Raw genomic sequence first — 21005 nt, 5'->3', positions numbered from 1 at the left:
TACAGCGCAAAATACTTAGCAGTGGCTTAGCTCGGTTACGCTGGGATGCACACATAGATAGCGGGAGATACAAATGGACGAACGAATGGACGGACGGACGGCTTCGCGAGCGACCTCACGCGAGCAAAGCGCCGGTCCACTTGTGAAACGTCACTCCAGGAGTTTCCATGGGCTTTCTCCGGCGTGCGAGTGGTGCGCCGCGTGACGTCACCGCTCCTCGCGCATGCGCAGCACAACTTTTAGTAAGCCACCGAAACTGCTCAACCTCGGCCACTTACGCCACGAAACGCACAGTGTACGGAGCGCAAACGACAATGGAGGTGCGCCATGCTGATGTCAATGCACGTCCGGTTCGGCAATACTTCTTTCAATCTGTCTGTTCATTCGTGGAATCACACGAGAGGTGCCCTAATGGCTTCATCAAGTGGAAAGCCTTCTAGAGATGAAGGGATTTTAAAAAGCCCGTTAACTTTCACACTTTTTACCTCTTTTCTTTTGTTTATGTTTGTCCCTTGTTTGATGTAGATTTGTTCGTGAATGTTGTATGTACACAGGCAATAAAGAAAGAAAACAAAAGACAATGACGAGTGTTGAATACTTAGCGCTCGTCGTCGTTTGCCAACAAACCATTAACTAATATCGTGTAAAAGGTATGCCGCATTGCGCAAAATTACATTAGCTGCCGCCTTCCGTCTCACAAGACTGGAGTTAAACACTCCAAATGCACTTTATTCGGGGGCTTTGTCCCCAGGATTCAGTGGCGGGAAAGTTGCTGATGCATTGCAGGAGTTTAATAAATGTTCAAAGAGGTTCGGACTGTAGAACAAATTATTACTCTTAAATTACTCTTTTTCCGAATCGCTTTGTTGATTCCTAATTGTAGTTGCTGAAATTACCTGCTTCTTTTTTATATTTTTAACTATTTTTGTCAATATCAAATTAATATTTTCCATTGATCCCTCTCATTGTTATAAAAGCCGTAAGCTATCAAAATGAAAGTATTTAGTTTATTTAGGCAACGGCCTTGTTGAAGAGTATGCGGACCGGGATCGACTTACGGGATACAATGAACTGACCAAGACGTTCTACTTGACCCGCCGTTGCTATCCTCCGCCTCATGGCAATTTATGCAGAGCCCAAGCAGTTACCTGGCGACAGTTGCAAACGAGCACTTACCCTAAACTCCTGATACGTCACCGAATATACCCCGAGATCTATAGCACCAGCATCTGCAAGGTCTACCAGACAGACACAGCAACGCTAACACACATGCTCTGTAAATGTGAGGCTAAAGCAAGGCGTATTATTCCCGATGTTTTTTTCGGCGAGGTGGAAAGCCGCTCTGCGGAGCTCCCAGCTTGCTGACCAACTCTGGGCAGCGCAGCACGCCCGTGAAGAGGCGGAGAGGCAACGCCTTGACGTCCCGACATGAGAGACCTGAGACAATAAAGTTTTTCCTCCTTTATATTATTGTGAAAATATACTAATCATGACTTGAGTCTAATTATGAAGTATCGTGTTAAGTTCGGAGTGCAGATACGACATGCTGTCTTTCATCTTTGCGGTATTATTGATCTTGACGCTGTTGCTCTTTATGTTGCATTATACTATACCTGTACTGCATTCCTTTACTTGTTTTCTCCCTTCTACAATAATGTCTATCGGTCGTGCAGGTATTGAAATTAATAAATGAATAAATAAATACCCAACTGGTATTCATTAAAAGGTAGTCATTGGGTGCTATAACACCTCGCTAGGAAAACGAGAACGGTAGGAGAATTGTATCGAGTTTAGGTACCGTAAAAGCAAGAACATTTTATTAGTATTTAAATTGGAAACACGATGTAAAGTCATGAATTCGTATGTAACAGGAACTTGATCACCAAATTAAGGGGATGAGCAATGCTAACAAAATTGACGGCCTAAATCACACAAGAGTCAGGTGAAACACATTTTTTAAGTTTGGCGTGATCCGTAAAAAAAAATGGTATATATGTATTTCTTTTTGTGTTTACTTTAGTGAAGTTAAGCACGCAAGCTACATCGCGTGCAGTTCATGATCGCAATACGTACAGCGGGGTGACTGAAACAAATTACACCATGACCCGCTGAAGGGAACCATATTTGTAAATGCGAAGCAGTGGGCGCTCACGCTTACACTGGCGGCGGCGTTGAGCCGGACAGAAACCTCGAAAAACACGCAGTGATGAACCGGTGTTTCCTACTAAAACATCCCAATCGCTGCCAATGGACGATGAGAAACAGAAGACGCCGCTTGGCCACAGAGACCCGCGGTTCGCTTCTAGTTAACGCGCACGCTGCGAATTTTTATTGTTCAACAACGCACAGGAGAAATCTCCCACCGGCACTACACCTTTGAAGTCAAGATCCATTGCCTGCTTGAGTTGACTGATACTTTAGGTTGTAATTTTTAGGGGCGAAGCTCCTTAAGGCGTGGGCTGTGCGTCCCCTGTATGTAGCCACCTCTCGTTTAGTTCTTGCAGTGTCCACTAGATGGCGGTACCGTCTCCTGTATGCCGCCTCCTCTCGTTTAGTTCTTGCAGTGTTCACTAGATGGCGGCACCGTCTCCTGCATGTAGCCACCTCTCGTTTAGTTCTTTCAGTGCTCACTAGATGGCGGGACTTGTAGCTGATGATGAAAAGATGCAAGATGTTATAAACTAGACGGCGGTACTTGTAGTTGATGATGAAAGATGCGAGATGTTATAAAATAGAAATGATGCCACATATGGCACGTGTCATTGGTGGAAGGCAATCGTTCGATTTAGTGCGGCGACGTACGCTAGGGGGAGCATTGTAATAAAATCGAGTAGGCCAAATGTACGGAAGATTCATGGTTTACCAGGTTTTCCTCCAGAGCTTCGCCCACTCATCATCATTCACTTCGTGGATATGGCGGCACTTTTTTATTATGTATATATATTGGCCTGTATGTGTTTAGTGTTTAGTTTGAAAGATGTTTTCTTTGAAAGATGTTTCAATACCCTTGTTCTCTATATTAAGCCATATAAGAGAACTATAACTATTGATATCGCAACTACAAGTATCATTCTTCAGTTCTGTACGCCACAAATGACCAAATATTTGTGCTTACTGCATGTGCTTTCCCTTTTTTTCTATGTTCAATCGAATTCAAGTGACTGTTGTTAGCAGATAAACATTACTTCTTGTATACCAAATTTGAATTGTTTACTTCTGTTTATTTTTAATTAGAACTATTACAGTTTCACTTATGTATACTTTCAATGGGACCCGCACTAGCCCTTGACTATGGGACCATACAGTTTGTGCTTATTTTGTATAAGATATGAGTGCAACGAAGATCATTCATTCATTCATTCATTCATTCATTCATTCATTCATTCATTCATAAGGGGTGGCCATCGAACGGTTGTACAGCGCGGGCAATCGGTTTCTGCTATCATTCTGCAATCAATAATTTCGTTAGCAGACGCTGCCTGCGTCGGTGTTACGAGGCGAGAGAGGGGGCAGCATAGGAGATGAGAGAGGGGAAGGGGCGCGCATGCGCTGTAAAGGTTGTCACGCCGCACACCGGACTGAGCTTGACCGTAAAATGCATTTCATCTAATGAACTACTAGTGTATAAAGCATCATAGTAACGTGCTTCTCGCGTTCATGACGCCATGATAGTTTACTTACGAAGTTTTTTCATTTCTATCAGAACTGTTGTCTTTTTAGAAGTGTTATCTGAAATATAGCCCATAGCGTCTTTATACGAGTGCCAAAACGGTGATACCAAAAGTTGGGTTGTTGAAATTTATGCAGCCTGTTCATGACATACTCTGTGTTTTCGAGCTATATTAGTAGCGTTCTTTTCGATTGTTTTGCTATTTCTTGCTTTGTTTATTTTATTCTTTATTATAGTCACTGCTATTTGTATTGCTTCTGTCGCTGCTCCTGCGCCTATGTATGAGGGGTGGACCTTAGCTGGTTTCAACCCAGACTGTGCGTATCTATAAATAATCTCACAAAGAAAAAAAAGGAATGCATTGGGCTGTTCGGTTTCAATAATGTCAGACCGATGTATTCCCAATGGTTCAAATACGAACACACGCACAAATACACACACCACTGAGTAGGCCGATTGCATCAATCAATCAATCATTGATTGATTGATATGTGGGGTTTAACGTCCCAAAACCACCATATGATTATGAGAGACGCCGTAGTGGAGGGCTCCGGAAATTTTGACTACCTGGGGTTCTTTAACGTGTACCCAAATCTGAGCACACGGGCCTACAACATTTCCGCCTCCATCGACAATCAATCAATCAATCAATCAATCAATCAATCAATCAATCAATCAATCAATCAATCAATCAATCAATCAATCAATCAATCAATCAATCAATCAATTTACCCACTGAACGCAACCAAACACTGGCGAAGGATTGCTGATTTCAGTCGCTTAACTAGCTGCAGTTTCCCACGCGCGCAAACAGAATAAGTGGCGTGACCCCTGCACTGCTGAGAACGCTGTATTGCAGGTGTCGTAAGCCAAATATAAACTTATGACTTATTTTCATTCTGCAGGACGTCCCATATTAGAATCGGGCGTCAGTGTAGCCAACAGCGTGCTTCGGGGCGTGGGAAGAATTGAACGTCGGAGGAAATCGGAAGCGAAACTGACAAACGGAAACGTAGTCGTATTTGAGAGAAACAAGCGGAACCAGGTCGTAAACCGGAAGACGAGAAAGCGGGTGGACTCTTTCCGCTTTAGGGTGCGCGCCCATCCCTTTTTGCGGCGAAGCCGTTTACACCTCCTTCTATCGTGTTTCTTTTAGTAGGAGTAAACGGAATGAAATTCGTGCACGGAAGGTGGGAGAGAGAGAGAAAGAGAGGTCGGTGGATATTCGCCTTAAATGGCAGCTTCGGTGTCTTGTCCCTAGCGTTCCGTTTTGTATATAGAATAGTTCAATGTTTCCAGATTTCGTGGCAACGCAGTTTACGGTCGGTAAAGTAGACGAAAAAAGCTGGAACATACAAACACACACAGAAACACACGATACGACACAAACGAGCGCGCACACAGCACACTCACTCACTCACTCACTCACTAACTCACTCACTCACTCACGCACGGACGCATGGACGCACCTGTAACTGGTACCAAGGAAGTGGAATTCATTCGATGATAGAATGCCGAGCCAGGAAACAACATAGTCATTAACAATAACATTAGGCGAACACGGGACAAACGGATGATCAGGTTCAAGACGATCAGTATTGGTCACGAAAGATCGTAAAAGGCTCGTAACAATGAAGAAGACGAAAATGGAAGAAGAGAGTGAAAAGAACTAGTATTCCTATTCTGTAACGTTATTCTTAGGTTTTTCAATACGAAGTCGTAGTGATAGAGCGATCAAGCAAGATCAACCAGAAACGAGTCACACGAAGAAGAATCGTCAGACAAGACGATGAGGAGGAAGAAGCACTGCGGCCCTCGTAGCAGACGGACAAAATGAAGCAGACGACGCCGGGTAACTACAACATCGAAATCCCCAGAACACAGGTGAATCGTACAGAGCCGGTGGCGTAAAACGCACCCCAAAGAAATAAAAAAAAAAGGGGGGGGGAAACTGGTCGGACGACATTCGGTCCTTTCCCCTTCTCTCTTCCTCCTCTACCCACGAACGTACTCTTCCTCTCCACTTCCTCTCTATCGTCGAAAAAAAAAAAACTCTTTCCCGTATGCGCTCTTGCCGCCGCTAAATGAGATTCCAGCCACCGCAGACCGCTGCCATCGGTCGGCGTAGTCATCATCGTGTGTCGTGGCTCCTCAAGTTACCGTCGATGCCGGCGCGCGCGCCTCTCGACATGTTCCTCGCGTTGCCCGGGGGGAGATGAAACTAACCGCCGCAAAAAGTCTCGCGTGCGTCCGCCGCTACTCGATTTTCCTCGCTCAAAAAGACGTCGTCGATATAAATGCCGGCTCGACGCCACAGCAACCTACATGAGCGGCCACAACAACGCGGGCGTCTGGTGACGACCAGAAAAACCTTCGGACGCTGCGCGCCTTGAATTCGATCGAGGAAGCGATCGACGAAACCGTGGATACATCGCCTTGTTTACGGCCAAGCGAGCGTCTCACCAGCGTTTGTGCCCCGAAAAAAGAAGGAAGAACGCAACCAATCCCACCTCTTGGCTCCTGAATTTTCGTCGCCAGACGAAACGGGACGCCATGGAACTTGGAGGTTGTGCTGGTTCGGTGTGGGTTCGCCTACGGGACGACGACACAGTTGGCGGACGGCGGCTGAAAAGTGAAAGTGGTGGTGTGGGGAGCTTCGACAGAGGCGTTGCAAGTCGGAGACTTTGTGGTAGGACCATCGGTGGTAACCCGTGGTTCGGGAGGACTGTGGTATTCGCCCTTGCAGCTGTGGTACTGGCGAGTCAAGGAACGTAAGTGTATATATCTGTGACGACCCTTAACTCGTGATGACGTGGCCTTGGTTAATTAGTGCCATCTTCGTTATGAGCATGACTGCTTAAAAGTGTCTGGGAATGGGCAACGCAGCGACACCTAACTTACATTAATTTGCGCAATGACCAGCTTTCGTGGACGCCAGGACCACCTAGAATAGAACTGCGGTAACACGGAACCAGTTTCGATCGTGATCAATCCAGATTTGGCACGAGTTAATTCAGTTCGATTGACTAATTTACCCAACCTCCTAAGGTAGCAAATCGCGGTAGAGTTATTCCTTATAGTAAATGCATACTTGGTGTCTTTAGTAAACGTGTCTCCTTGACATACGTGCATCGTGTCCCGCTCTTCTTCGGAAGGTCTTTGGTTCGAGTACCCGCAGGCGCGGCCACATTTTAAATGTGGCCCTGTTCTGCAGGTGTTCATAAACTCCCACGGGTTACGGAAAAAGATATCCTGAGCTTTCCATTACGACGCTTGCCAGAGGCACCAGTGAAAGATCACGTAGAAAGGAGAAAAAAAGAGAAAGAACTGGCAGCAGTTCGTGGTCGATTATCAGTAGCAGCTGTATAATCAGCAGTGTAATGTCGGCAGCATACCACACTTCAACCCACCGCTGTGAATCACAATCAGTTTACTCGACTGCTAATTATTGCGAATGTTCACTATTTATTACACATTCTACACGTGCACTATGAGAACGGTCCTATAGTTTAAAACTGAATTGCAACCTCGGGTGCGAGACGTGACAACGCTTGACACCTGCGTATATGATCGAAATACACAGCTCTAACGGTCGTGATAAATTAGAACGTTTTAGATAAATCATTTAGACGGATTATCAGTCGTATCTAGACGTACGTACTTCGAAGAAAGTGCCATTTTTAATTCATGTAAAGGAAAGAGAACATTGGAAAGTAGGCTACGTTAGAGCCCACTATCGCATAAGCACGATGTTATTATTGAAGAAATCACAAAAATAAGAAAACCTATAACCAATAACAGAATAAGAAAATAGATAATTGTAAGTATTATTGCATATGTAGACTATGTGGTATAAACAATGTATGATAAATAAATTATGAGCAGGGTCCTAATATATATATATATATATATATATATATATATATATATATATATATATATATATATATATATATATATATATATATATATATATATATATATATATATACATATATATATATATATATATATATATATATATATATATATATATATATATATATATAATTTTGACATATGTTTACTAATAACTCAATCCTATAAAGGGGAGCAATAATGACGACTATTAACAGTTCAATAAATTCCCATTTTCCTCTTTTTTGATCTTGTTGCCAGCAGAGAAAGCTGTATGCATGGATGGCCGTGTCCGCATTTCATTACCATGGTCATCACCATAGGGGGAACCTTGGAGGGCACTCTGGCCCTATAGTGTTTCATCTTCGTATTTTTGGCTTCGTTTGGCTTCGCGTGGCTTCGAACTGTTTTGTCACCAGACGACGATCGACAAACGTTACACTGTTTCGCTTCAGTATCTCAGCCTTATTGGGCTGATCGATTCAAATCGAGTCACGAAGTGCACAACGGTCCGCTCTATCATTCGAGACAAAGCCAAAACACAGCAACAAACAAAGCCACGAGTGCATTCCAAGCCCGCAAGTACAAAGACTGGGCAAACTCGCTTACTTCCCACCATTCCGATGGTGGCTGAACGACCACAGCATCGCAGTCCGTTCTAGTTAATTTTAAGAAACCTTATGGTAGCACGGATGACCGCATCCGCGTCCCATGGATGGATGGATGGATGTATCCGGCTATGCCCTTTAGATGGATGGATGGATGGATATGGCTGTACCCTTTAGATCGGGCGGTGGCTAGCGCCACCAAGCCGCAATACTTAATGAACTCAAAACTATATTTATTTATTTTTTTCCTTAAAAAGTGAGTTTGAGGATTCGTACTTTGCAGTGAAGAGTTTAATTTTCACTCGTGCCTTGACTTTAGCCACCAATCAGATAACCTCCTTCTAGTTTAGTCTACTTGCTTAAAGTCTATTTTGCCCTCCCTGTCCCTAAACCCCAGTGCTTTGAAAAACTCTGCACCATCATCCTGAACTATAGGGTGAAGCCCTTTACAGAACATTATCAAGTGTTCGGCAGTTTCTTCTTCCTCTCCACACGCACTACATACTGTGTCTACCCCTTCGTATTTGGCCCGATATGTCTTGGTTCGCAGTACTCCCGTCCTGGCCTCAAACAGTAGAGAACTACCCCGAGTATTATCATAGATCCTTTCCTTGGCAATTTCCTGCTTAAAAGTTCGATAGATCTCTAGTGCGGACTTCTTAATCATGCCCATTCTCCACATGTGAGTCTCCGTTGCCTTCACTTTCTTCTCGGGAGGTGGCTCACGCCACCTAGCCATAAAGTTAGGTACTATCACTGTGTTTAAGGATTGTGTTTAAATCGTGCTTCGATTGTAGCCACCAATCAGTTGGCCTCCTCCTGGTTATTACTTCCCGTTTAAAGTCTATTTTGCCTTCAGTGTCCCTAAACGCCAATGCTTTGTGAAATTCGGCGCCATTATCTTCGACTATAGGGCGGAGCCCTTTACAGAACATTATCAAATGTTCAGCCTTTTCCTCCTCTTCTCCACACGCACTACATACCGTGTCTGTGCCTTCGTATTTTGCTCGGTACGTCTTGGTCCGCAATACTCCCGTTCTAGCCTCGAAAAGCAGAAAACTACCCCGAGAATTATCGCAGATATTTTCCTTTGCAATTCCCTACTTAAATGTTCAGTAGGTCTCCAGTGATTATTTCGTAAGCATTCCCACCTTCCACGTGTCCCTCTCTGTTTCCTTCACCTTCTTAACCGATGTTTCCTTTTGGGTTGTATTTTGCTGTTGTCTAAATACTTGCTTGACAGTTTTCGAGTTCGCTTCCTCCATTTTGTATCAACATTATTCCTGTACAAGTAGCTAAAAACTTTTACAGCCCAACGCTCCTCTTCCATTTTTTTGAATTGCTCCTCAAATTCTATCTTGCTGCTAGCTTCCCTACACTCAAACGATGTTCATCCCATGTCTCCCTGTACCCCCTGATTTGGGGTATTCCCGTGTGCTCCCAAAGCAAGTCTTCCTAAGCCACGTTGTTTAATTTCCAATCTTGCTTGAACTTCTGATTTCATTCACAAGACCGCGCATTGCCAAACGTTAAACCCAGGACCATGACACATTTCCAAGTCCCTCGCACAACGTCATACCTATTGTAGTTCCACAGTATGCTATTTTTCATTACAGCTGCATTCCTGGTGCCCTTAGTCATTACGTATATTTCGTGCTAACTTAGATATTCAGCCCCGTTATTTATCCATACGCCTAAATATTTGTATTTGTCCACTATTTCTAGCGTGACTTCCTGTATCTTATGCTCACTGCCTTTGTTATTATTAAAAATCATGATAACCGATTTTCCCCTGCTGAAATTCAAATTTAAGCTATCTCCCTCATTACCACAGATGTCTATCAATCCCTGCAGATCTTCCTTGTTGTTGGCTATTAATACTATATTATCTGCATACATCAATGCTGGTAATGACTGTTCAATCGGTTTTCCTTGCTTGGCAAAAAAGAGGCTGAAGCCGAGTCGACCTTCCTCTAATTTGGCTTCTAGTCCCTGGAGATACAGCATAAATAACAAAGGTGACAATTAAGGGACATCCCTGTCGAAGCCCGCGTTGTATCTCTATAGGTGCAAATACCTGTTCTTCCCATTTGATAACTACCTTGTTACTTTTATAGATATCCTTTAGCACATTAGTTATTCCATCTTCCACATCTAGTTGTCCAGTATTCCCCACAAGTCTTCTTGAATCGAACCTATCGTAAGCTCCCTTGATATCTAGGAATGCCAGCCACAGGGGCCTGTGTTCTTTTTGAGCTATTTCAATACACTGCATCAATGAAAACAGATCGTCCTCCGACTTCCTTCGTTTACGGAACCCATTTTGTAGTTCTCCCAGCACCCCCTCATTCTCCCACCCATGTCTGTAGTCTTTCCTTTACTATCTGCATCGCCAGCCTGCAAACTAGTGATGCCACTGTTATAGGACGGTAGTTGTTTAAATCGGCTTTGTCCCCCTTTCCTTTATAGATCATGCTCATCCTTCTTAGTTTCCACCCATTGGGAGCTTCACCATCCATTATTGCTTTGCTCGCTGCTTCTCTTGAAGTTTGCTTAGAGTTTGGTCCTAGATTCGTTATTAGCATGATTGGGATGCCGTCAGGGCCTGTTGATGTGCTATTAGGAACCCTTTTCTCTGCCCTTTCCCACTCTCGTTGTCCAGTAAAGCCACTGAACTAATTGGTCCATCCTCATGATTGACTGATTGATACGTGGGGTTTAACGTCCCAAAACCACCACATGATTATGAGAGACGCCGTAGTGGAGGGCTCCGGAAATTTTGACCACATGGGGTTCTTTAACGTGCACCCAAATCTGAGCACACGGGCCTGCAAAATTTCCGCCTCCATCGGAAATGTAATTGGTCCATCCTCAACTGGTACGGTGCATGCAGCGTTTTCTCGGTGTTTAAAGTTTTGCGTCATCACTGTTTTTATATATTCCATTGCCTGATCCCCTTCTAGTCTGACCCACTGAACCGTAGTTATAAACCGCTGTTTCATGCTTGTCTTATTACCATCAGGACGTTGAAGAGCGCGCCCCAAGTTCCGGGGGCGGCGTAATCTCGACACCGGATACGCTCACTGGTTCTCGCGGCTCGCGTTCCAAACGATAACTATGTTGCACTCGGGCTTCACAGCCTGGAGGAGCGCGCGGCCAACCGCTGCTGAAATAGTAATATAGGCGATGTTTTAGGGGCGAAGCTCCTTATGGCATGGCTTGTGCGTCCCTCGTAGTACGTAACCACCAGTGGCACATACCCGAAATAGCGGTCCTTACAATGTCTGCTGGATGGGGGCACTTGTATATGATGAATACATGGTGAAAAGATGTGAGATGGCTGTGCTTGGAGTTTTCTCTAGACATATGGACGGACGAACAGACTGACACACGCATGGACGGACAGACAGAGGGATGGCCGCAAAAAAAGATGGACGGACAGACAGATGAATGAACAAACGGACGGATGCACTAAGGATCACACAAATAGGCGGACGCAAGAACGAATGGGCAGACAGACTGACGAACGCTGCGCCCCACCAATCATCATTCACTCCGTGGATATGCTGTGATTTTTTTAAAGGTGCTTCTGTTAGCTCGTTGTCCTGCGATATAAGTATGAGCCATGTTTAACACTTTATAAAAAAAAAGGGGGGGGGGGGTTCAAAGGTTAATCTTGACATGCAACAACTAATAATAAAACCTGGAAAGATGGAAGGATGAATGCTACCAGCTTGCCCTTGCTAACGGAGCGGTGACCTGCAAGTGCCGTGCTTCATTTTTTTTTCTTCTTCCAATGCTGAAGTTCAGCCACGTTGTGTGCCACGTAAAATGGAAGGTCCGAAGGTCGTACGTTCGATTCCTGCCGGGAGAAAGTTGTCATTTCATCAAATTTACATACTTCACATCTATATCCCAATTACTACAACCAAGTACCACAATGTGCTTCAAGAAGTACAACTAACATCACTATATGTATGCTTCACTACATGCTTCACTATATGGCTTCACTATATGCTGGTTTTAGTTAAGGTTGAGCTAAACAAGAAAAAAACGAACCCTTGAAGTTTCATTTGATGACAAAAAAAAAAATGCTCGTGCAGTTCTCTCCCTGCTGCAGTTCTCATTAGGCAGTAAGTGCTCTGCACTTACTACGCTCCTCGTTCGGCCTAATGTCTAGCCAAGCTGAATTACTAATAAGGAGACACACTGGCAAGCCGCGTACATGCCGACCTTCTAGCTCTTTTTCCCCACTCTCACAGTCAAAGCCATTAGTCGAGAAATATTCCCCACACTTTCACTGTCCGTGTATACTTTCTTCTAGAATTCCTTAGTCACTCTTGAGCCTCAGTTCAATGCGAGCTTCTGACGAATGCGCTCCCATCCACTCGCCCACCGCCAAGGTCACGTACCTCAGCAACCCCTATTGCCCCTAGCCAAATTTTGTTACAGGCACCCAGCTGGTCTTGAAATGAGCTCCCACGTGTTGACCACGACTATCACGAATTTCATTTTTCGTGTCTCCTTCAATTAGTGCAGCTACTCCAGTTTCCGACCCCCTCTCCTCCCCGTTCGGTGAAGTGGAAACCTGCGGTCATCATTAATATTTTTATTTGTATTACAATACATGACTGTAGTGGTGCAGGAGACTAAAGGCGACGTAGTAAGTTTCCTGACCAGGCCTCTATCATCACACTGTATTCGTTACACAACGATATTGCATTGGAAGAAAGAAATAAAGAGTGCAGTAAATTTTGTAGAATTATAGAGAAAGCTTATAAAAAGAAAGATTGAAACAAGGCAGCGAAAATGCACAACCTGACGTACACGCATAATTACCAAGCATATACAAAATAAATGAGAGCATTAGTGATGCAGAAAACGGTGTTAGCTATGAGAACATATATACAGCTTTTCGTACATGAATAGTCACATAAACGACTTATACATACATGTATGGTAGATGAAATTACGAAGCGCATTCAAGACTTCAAACTAAACGGTAAATTAAACAACTAAGCGATGATAAAAATCATAACTATCCCGTGCTTTCGCAACTAATCAAATATTGAGAGGTTATGGTGATGCATCAACACCGCAATAATCACGTGAACCAGAATATTATTCGACGCTTCGAAGCTTCACGGATCAGCCCAAGTTCCAAGTTCAAACTTGTCGAAATCAGAAGATTCACTAAACACCTGAAAGCATGAATGATTCGTGGCTTCTATACGCTATTTAGTAGTAGCCCCGCCGCGGTGGTCTAGTGGCTAAGGTACTCGGCTGCTGACCCGCAGGTCGCGGGTTCGAATCCCGGCTGCGGCGGCTGCATTTCCGACGGAGGCGGAAATGTTGTAGGCCCGTGTGCTCAGATTTGGGTGCACGTTAAAGAACCCCAGGTGGTCGAAATTTCCGGAGTCCTCCACTACGGCGTCTCTCATAATCATATGGTGGTTTTAGGACGTTAAACCCCACGTATAAATCAATTGTTTAGTAGTAACAAACCCGGGCCTAAGCTGATCATGTGGCTGCTCTGAAGTTGCGACGGTCGCCAGCCAGTTTGCCGAGGTGCTTTCTATCTGAACTGGCCTTTCTGCGTTGGAAGCCGTTATCAGCAGTCCAACCAGACGGCGAGTAGCAGGATGGCTAGATCTAATTACGGCTTCCGCTTATCCCGCTACCAGCTATCGAGGCAACGTCAGCGCGGTGAACGCGGAACAACAGGTTGGACGCTTCCGCGCCAGCTTGAAGCGTCGTAACCAATCAATCAATCAATCAATCAATCAATCAATCAATCGATCAATCAATCAATCAATCAATCAATCAATCAGTTTATTATCGTGTCATAAAAGGATGTTACAGGGAGTAAAATATACAGAAGAGGGTCCCAAAGTACAAGACTGCAACGGGACCCTCGTGCACCATTAAAGGCCAGTGTCAATCATAAAGGAAACTGATTTTTTCTTAACTGTACGGACGCATGAATTTGTATTATCACGTCTACCTTGTAATCTTTAGGAAAGAAAGGAGTGTACAACCGGTTAATTAACATCTATAAATAAGCGACCGAGAACTTCACCGAACCGAAAAAACCACGCCAGCCTTTGGCCCAATCATATAGTGTTTGAAAACATGAATGTGGTCCCTCGCTACGTCAGTGAAGAGAGGATTGAAGATTTTCGAATTCCTGTCTATATTTTCGCTCCCCCCCCCCCTTCCTAAAACCTAGACGGGAAATCGAAAATTCTTCCCGAAAAAGATTTCTGGCTATGCCTCTCAAAGTGGTCATTGTTATGGGCGTGAAAAGAGCTGTATGTCATATCACAAGATGTTTTTTGTTTTCTTTCATTGCGACACAGACTTGCCCTTCAGGCGTAATATTTCGCGTGTGTAATATGTATTGTGTGAGTGCGCCGTGAGACCAGCGTTGCGTATGAAGTGGAGCAGCATATTATATATCCTCTTTCGCGATTCTCTTTCAACATCGCCATTGAAATCGGACGATAGATATCTCAAATCACGCGCAGATTTCGTGTTTTTTTTTAAAAAAATATAAATGCGCCGTAAGTGGTCATGCACTCAAACTTCCTAAGGTATAAACAGCTGTGTTTCACTAATAAATACTAATTAAACAGTTGCTGTTACTTGGTCACTTCATTGTCGTTTCAGCTGCGTCGAGGTACTCGCGGCTCGACGTAGAAATTGTGCGTGAAAACTTGGAGTGTTACTGTCACAGTATGTATATAAAAAGGTATGCATCGTGTAAAAAAATAGAAAATAATTAGCCCCACGTTGCGAAACCATCAGGACAGCGAAGGTGTAAGCGTTTATGTGATATGCTAGCGAGACCACGTGTATTGTAACAACCATCATCATCATCATCAGTTACAATGATCATATTTGTCATTTTAAGCCTTACAGTCGTCGTATTTATCTGTTCATTTATTTACTCTACCTTCGCTCACGTGATCTGCGTAACGAATGCTGTGGCTCCGGCTCATACTACTCAAGTAGTAGTAGTAGTAGTAGTAGTAGTAGTAGTAGTAGTAGTAGTAGTAGTAGTAGTAGTAGTAGTAGAGCTACGGCTACCACCACTACTACCAACTACGCGACAAAGAAGATGGCACGGAGTAGAGTAAGACAAATTCACTAAAAAACACCCCGCGAGCTGCATCTCATAGGGATTGAAAGCGCTGCATGCAACAAAAAAAGGCGTACCATAAACATGCTCAAAGGGCTGTTTGCACATCCGACGTGAAGGTAACAGCACGTGCTAGGAGTCCAGAACAAGTTCTTTGCCAGAGATAGGACGTCCCTGAGGTGTAATTATCCTTCGCAAACGTCCGTCGAAGCGATAATGGCTGAGCAATTAGTCCGGAATCGCTGCTTCTACCGCTACTACGTTAAGGAAACGAAATCATTATGAATACAAAAAAAAAAGTGATTTCAGGAAAGCCCGACCTGAGGCGGCGGAGCGCAACTTATGCACAACTCGAATCACGCGAGTTTCTTAATCATCTTACGGACTATTTAGAAGGAGCAACAGAGAGATCAGAGTGAGAGCGACAGCTTTTGTACGCGCACTGGTGGCCCATGGTAATAATATAACTAATAACATCTGGCGAATCAGACGCCAGAACCTCGCTACTATGAGGCTTGTTGCAGTGGAGGGCTCCGGAAATTTCACCCACCTCGTCTTCTTTAACATGCATAGGCATCGTAACGGTACGCAGTCCTCCAGTGTTTCGGCGATCGTAGCTGCGGGAGCCGAGTCCATGGCTTCCGAGTCCAGTAGCCGGCCGTCGTAACCATTAGACAAGACCGCAGAGACAGGCTTACGGCCATGCTCGTACGTATTGTACGTGCAAATGTTTCAGACTCATGCTTCTGCGTTAACATGAGATATACATTTCGTGTTAAGTAACGGGAACGGCGGGGGGGGGGGAGATACTCTTGTCAGGCACTAATAATTTTCTTCTTTATTTCCATTGGAAGCTAAACAACTTAGAGAAAGCAAGTTTGTAGTCAGTGGTGACACACACACACACACACACAGCCACACACACACACACACACAGCCACACACACACACACACACACACACGCACGCACACACACACACGCACGCACGCACACACACACAGCCACACACAGCCACAGCCACACACACACAGCCACAGCCACACACACAGCCACACACACAGCCACACACACACACACACAGCCACACACACAGCCACACACACACACACACAGCCACACGCACACACACACACACACACACACACAGCCACACACACACACACACAACCACACACAGCCACACCCACACACACAGCCACACATACACACACACACACACAGCCACAGCCACACACACAGCCACAGCCACACACACAGCCACAGCCACACACACACATACACACACAAACACATAAACACACAAACACATACACACAAACACACACATACACAAACACACACATACACACACAAGCACATACACACAAACACACACAAACACATACACACACAAACACACACATACACACACAAGCACATACACACAAACACACACAAACACATACACACACAAACACACACACATACAGAAACACACACACAAACACATACACACACACGCACACACACAAACACACACACACAAACACATACACACACAAACACACACACGCACACGCACACAAACACACACACACACACGCACACACACACAGCCACACACACACACACAGCCACACGCACGCACACACACAGCCACACACACAGCCACACGCACGCACACACACACACAGCCACACACACACACAACCACACACACACACACACACACACACACACACGCGCGCGCGCGCACGCATGATTACGACCACGACGACGACTCACAAACGCACAACCATCTCGTCTGAGACACGGCCGAATGCGTTTAATTCCCGACTCGTACGTTGCGCGTATACCTTTACTCTGCGGCGCGCGCCTAGATCGGCGACGACGCCAAGAATCGCGCATTGAGTGCGGGATTTCTTTCCATCCAGTCGTGAAAATTTGCATAGCGGAAGCAACGCACCTCTGCGCAAGAAAACGTCGGCGGCATCACAGCTCCGCCGAAAGCGAGCGGGTTTTCCCCTCCATCCCGCATGTGACGTCATCTAAGCGCGCCCTCTTCGCCCCCTGACGTAGGCAGTTCCCGTAGAAAGATGGAAAGACGCACCGAAAGAAACCGGCGTCAGCGCGTTCGGTGACAAGACAGTCTCCGTCAAACGTGAACGTTCTCACGTCGTGCGCGAGGCTAATTAATTAGTGTCCCTGATCGTCAGCTGGGTTATTAGGATATTTCTTTAGTGCTGTCTCGCTTTTACACCGTGAATATGGGAGATGGGTTCGGGCCAATACTCCTGCCCGCCACCCTCCCTCCGATCTTTCTCACTTTTGCAAATGTACATGCACACTCAGGTATTTTTCGTATTGCAGGTGTACATACATACCCACATGCAAGACACCACACGAACTTATACACAGTGTAGTCAGACCCCCTCCCCTTCCCCCCCACCTCCGGAGGTGAATATCTTTCTACGTCCCTGTTTATGAGCTACAAAGTTCTGAAATTTGAAAGGAGTTGAACTTTATTGAACGAAATATGGTCAAACAAAAACATGTTCCAAGCTTCTGGAATCGTATCAACCCACGCAACTATAACGTACATAACACTGTCTGATGCCTGATCGGTTGGTTATTCTAATTCACAATGACGGGCCAATTCATTCCATTTCATGACGGGCCTAGAAAGTCGACTTTCTAGAGCCGTCATTTCATGACGGCTCTAGAAAGTCGTTATGCCGGCATAAATGACAAGCAACGAAGGGGAACATTGCTTGTTACAGAATTGTATGCCTTGCCCCACCGCGGTGGTCTGGTGGCTAAGGTATTCGGCTGCTGACCTGCAGGTGGCGGGATCGAATCCCGGCTGTGGTGGCTGCATTTTCGATGGAGGCGAAAATGCTGTAGGCCCGTGTGCTCAGACTTGGGTGGACGTTAATGAACCCCAGGTGGTCGAAATTTCCGGAGCCTTCTACTACGGCGTCTCTCATAATCATATGGTGGTTTTGGGATGATAGACCCTACATATCATCATCGTCCGACTTGTATACCATTGTCATTGATTCCTGATATATAAGTTCGTTGTTGGTAGCATCGTTCCAAAAACAAAACAAACAAAAAAACACGGCATACCTCGACGTGAATCATGATGAGTGGGCGAATGTCACGCGTAATTTACGCTGTTACCGTAAATTACGGGTGACATTGACCACTCACGTATGTAAATGAGTGACAAAGCGGTGTGCAGTTATGCACAATGTTTTCAGGTGAAAAATGGTATGTTGTATTGTGAATTTCGTTGTGCTTTCATTGTTACTACTTTGTGGTATCGGATCTGGTCTGAGGCTGCAAAGGCGAGGTCTGTGCACGAGTGTTGAAGATTGGGCGAGTTGGTTCGTCGTACTTGAACTGGTATAGCGCATAACAGGGAAGAAGAAACGACCGAGCAGACCGACACAAGAGGACAGAGCGCTATGTCTGGACAGAGCGCTCTGTCCTCTTGTGTCGGTCTTCTCGGCCGTTTCTTCTTCCCCGTAATGCGCTATACCAGTTCAAGCTCTGTGCAGTCACGTTCTCCTGGTGACTGTTGTTTCCAGTCATAAGCAATGCATCGTACAGCATATCGAGACGCCATATGCCGCACTAGTCAGTCGCTGCCCTTGATCATCATCGCCATCATCTTCATCGTCGTCAACCTCATCGTCATGACGTATTGTTGGCACTTTGCATGTGCTGCGCCGTGATGAAAAAAGAGAGAGAGAGAGAATAGGTGGTGTGGAGAACTCCTGTTATCTTGTCGTCGTCAGTGCAATCGCCATCGTCATGACGATGGTGGCTACCATTGAGTTAATATACAGTCTGTATATTAACTGTATGGTGGCTACTACAACGCTGGACTTGCGTACGTCTTAAGAAGCTTTGCCCCTAAAAAAAAAAAAAAAGACACCGGCGCATGTTGAACAAAACGCAACGGTACAGAAATGCGACCCTTGGTGGCTCGCCGGTCACATGCGTATTCCTATACGCCGTTTTCCAATAACTGATGCCCTCTCAATCGTGGGCTTGCCGGTGATAAATGAAAATCTGACCTTATTATTGACGTCACTAGTCATTGCCGCATTTTCACTTTCACTTTTATGCCTTAAAGACCCCACCAGGGGGTATTACATGAGGGGTGGGTTACAATATATACAACAGGCTGAACACTTTATTATATGGTATAATGTGATGTGATCGTTTCAATGAAGGCTTCAATTGGTGTCTGGATGTGACCGCGATCCACCGCGATAGGCTAGTGGTTATGGCACTTTGGCTGCTGACTCGAAGGTCGTGGGATCAAATCCCGGTCGCATGTTCGATGGAGGTGAGTAAGCTTGAGGCCTGTGTACTTAGATTTAGGTGCACTTTCAAGAACCCCCGGTAGTCGAAATTTCTGGAGCCCTCCGCTACGGCGCCTCTCGTGATCACACCGTGGTTTTGGGACGTCAAAACCCAATAATAATTATTATCACGGATGTGAAGGCATGATCATCGTAGTTACTTGCAGCGATTGAAGTGTTACACTGGTAAACTCGTGGAAGAAGGTCCGATTCCCTGCTCGGAGGAAAAAAAAAAAGAAACAAGCAACTGGGAGAGAGCCTGACGATAGTTATAGCGCGAGAACAAAACGACGACACAGAGACAAGAAGGACACGAGAGCTCGTTTCCTCCGTGTACTTCTTGTCTCTGCGTCGTCGTTTTGTTCTCGCGCTGTAACTATCGTCATGCCATACAAACTGGCCCAAGCTGCCACACTTCTGTGGGAGAGAGCATTGGGTAATACGATGGAAAGAAAGAAAGAAGTCAGGAACGCCCGTGCAAAGCAACGCTCACACCCATTTCCAGAATCGTGCAAGGGCTAACTAACTTTCTTAATAATCAACCGATAACTAGTTTAAAAAATAAAGATTTAGCAGTGTGATTCGTGCTCCGTTGCCGAGAATGGCAAATGCAGGTTGTGCGCGGCTAACACACGAACTCCATCGAAGGAAAACCTTTTCGCTTACGTAAATCGAAATTCATCCTAGTTTTGTCTCTGTTTAAAAAAAGACCGCTGCAAGATAAGGTATCCCGTCGTTAAGACCTCAATATCGCTTTCAAAGGAAAACCCCTTTCCTTGACGTCATTTCATATTCGTCCTAGTACTGTCCCTGTCGGAAAGTACACTGCAATGCGACGTCATTGCGACGTCATTGCCTAAATATAGCTTTCAAAGCACGCAGAGTGTGTAGAAATTCATAAGGTTGTTACCTGCACGCTGAGTATGAAAGGGCCATCACCGAAATTATGTTCAGGAACTCTTTGGTGAAGAGAAATGCAGCACTAAGGTCGTCGAATCATGTCACATTTGTACACTCAAGACTGTTACAAACTGTTGTAGACGTGAAGTTATTGACACATGCATTCACACATCTAAGGTCGATAGACTGCACAAACAAGTTTTAAATAGAACAAATACAGATAGATAGATAGATAGATAGATAGAAAGATAGATAGATAGATAGATAGATAGATAGATAGGTAGATAGATAGATAGATAGATGATAGATAGATAGATGATAGATAGATAGACAGATAGATAGATAGATAGATAGATAGATAGATAGATAGATAGATAGATAGAATGATAGATAGATAGGGTTGGGTTGTGAAGGTGTCCGGTATAATTAGCT

The 21005-nt window shown here is 44.9% G+C and overlaps 1 protein-coding gene across 1 annotated transcript in view; it reads left to right on the top strand.

The window, feature by feature from the left end:
• Positions 1-5773: 5773 nt before the first annotated feature.
• The window catches only part of LOC142767280 (mannan-binding lectin serine protease 1-like), a 70717-nt gene continuing 55485 nt past the window's right edge, over positions 5774-21005 (top strand). The window contains exon 1 of the mRNA XM_075868664.1: positions 5774-6441. Within this exon, the coding sequence (XP_075724779.1) occupies positions 6224-6441 (218 nt within the window). The 5' untranslated portion in view covers positions 5774-6223. The remainder of the gene's footprint in view (positions 6442-21005) is intronic.

This window comes from Rhipicephalus microplus, chromosome 7 (assembly GCF_043290135.1).
Source record: "Rhipicephalus microplus isolate Deutch F79 chromosome 7, USDA_Rmic, whole genome shotgun sequence".
Classification (NCBI taxonomy): Eukaryota; Metazoa; Arthropoda; class Arachnida; order Ixodida; family Ixodidae; genus Rhipicephalus; species Rhipicephalus microplus.
This window is presented reverse-complemented; position numbering and strand designations above follow the sequence as displayed.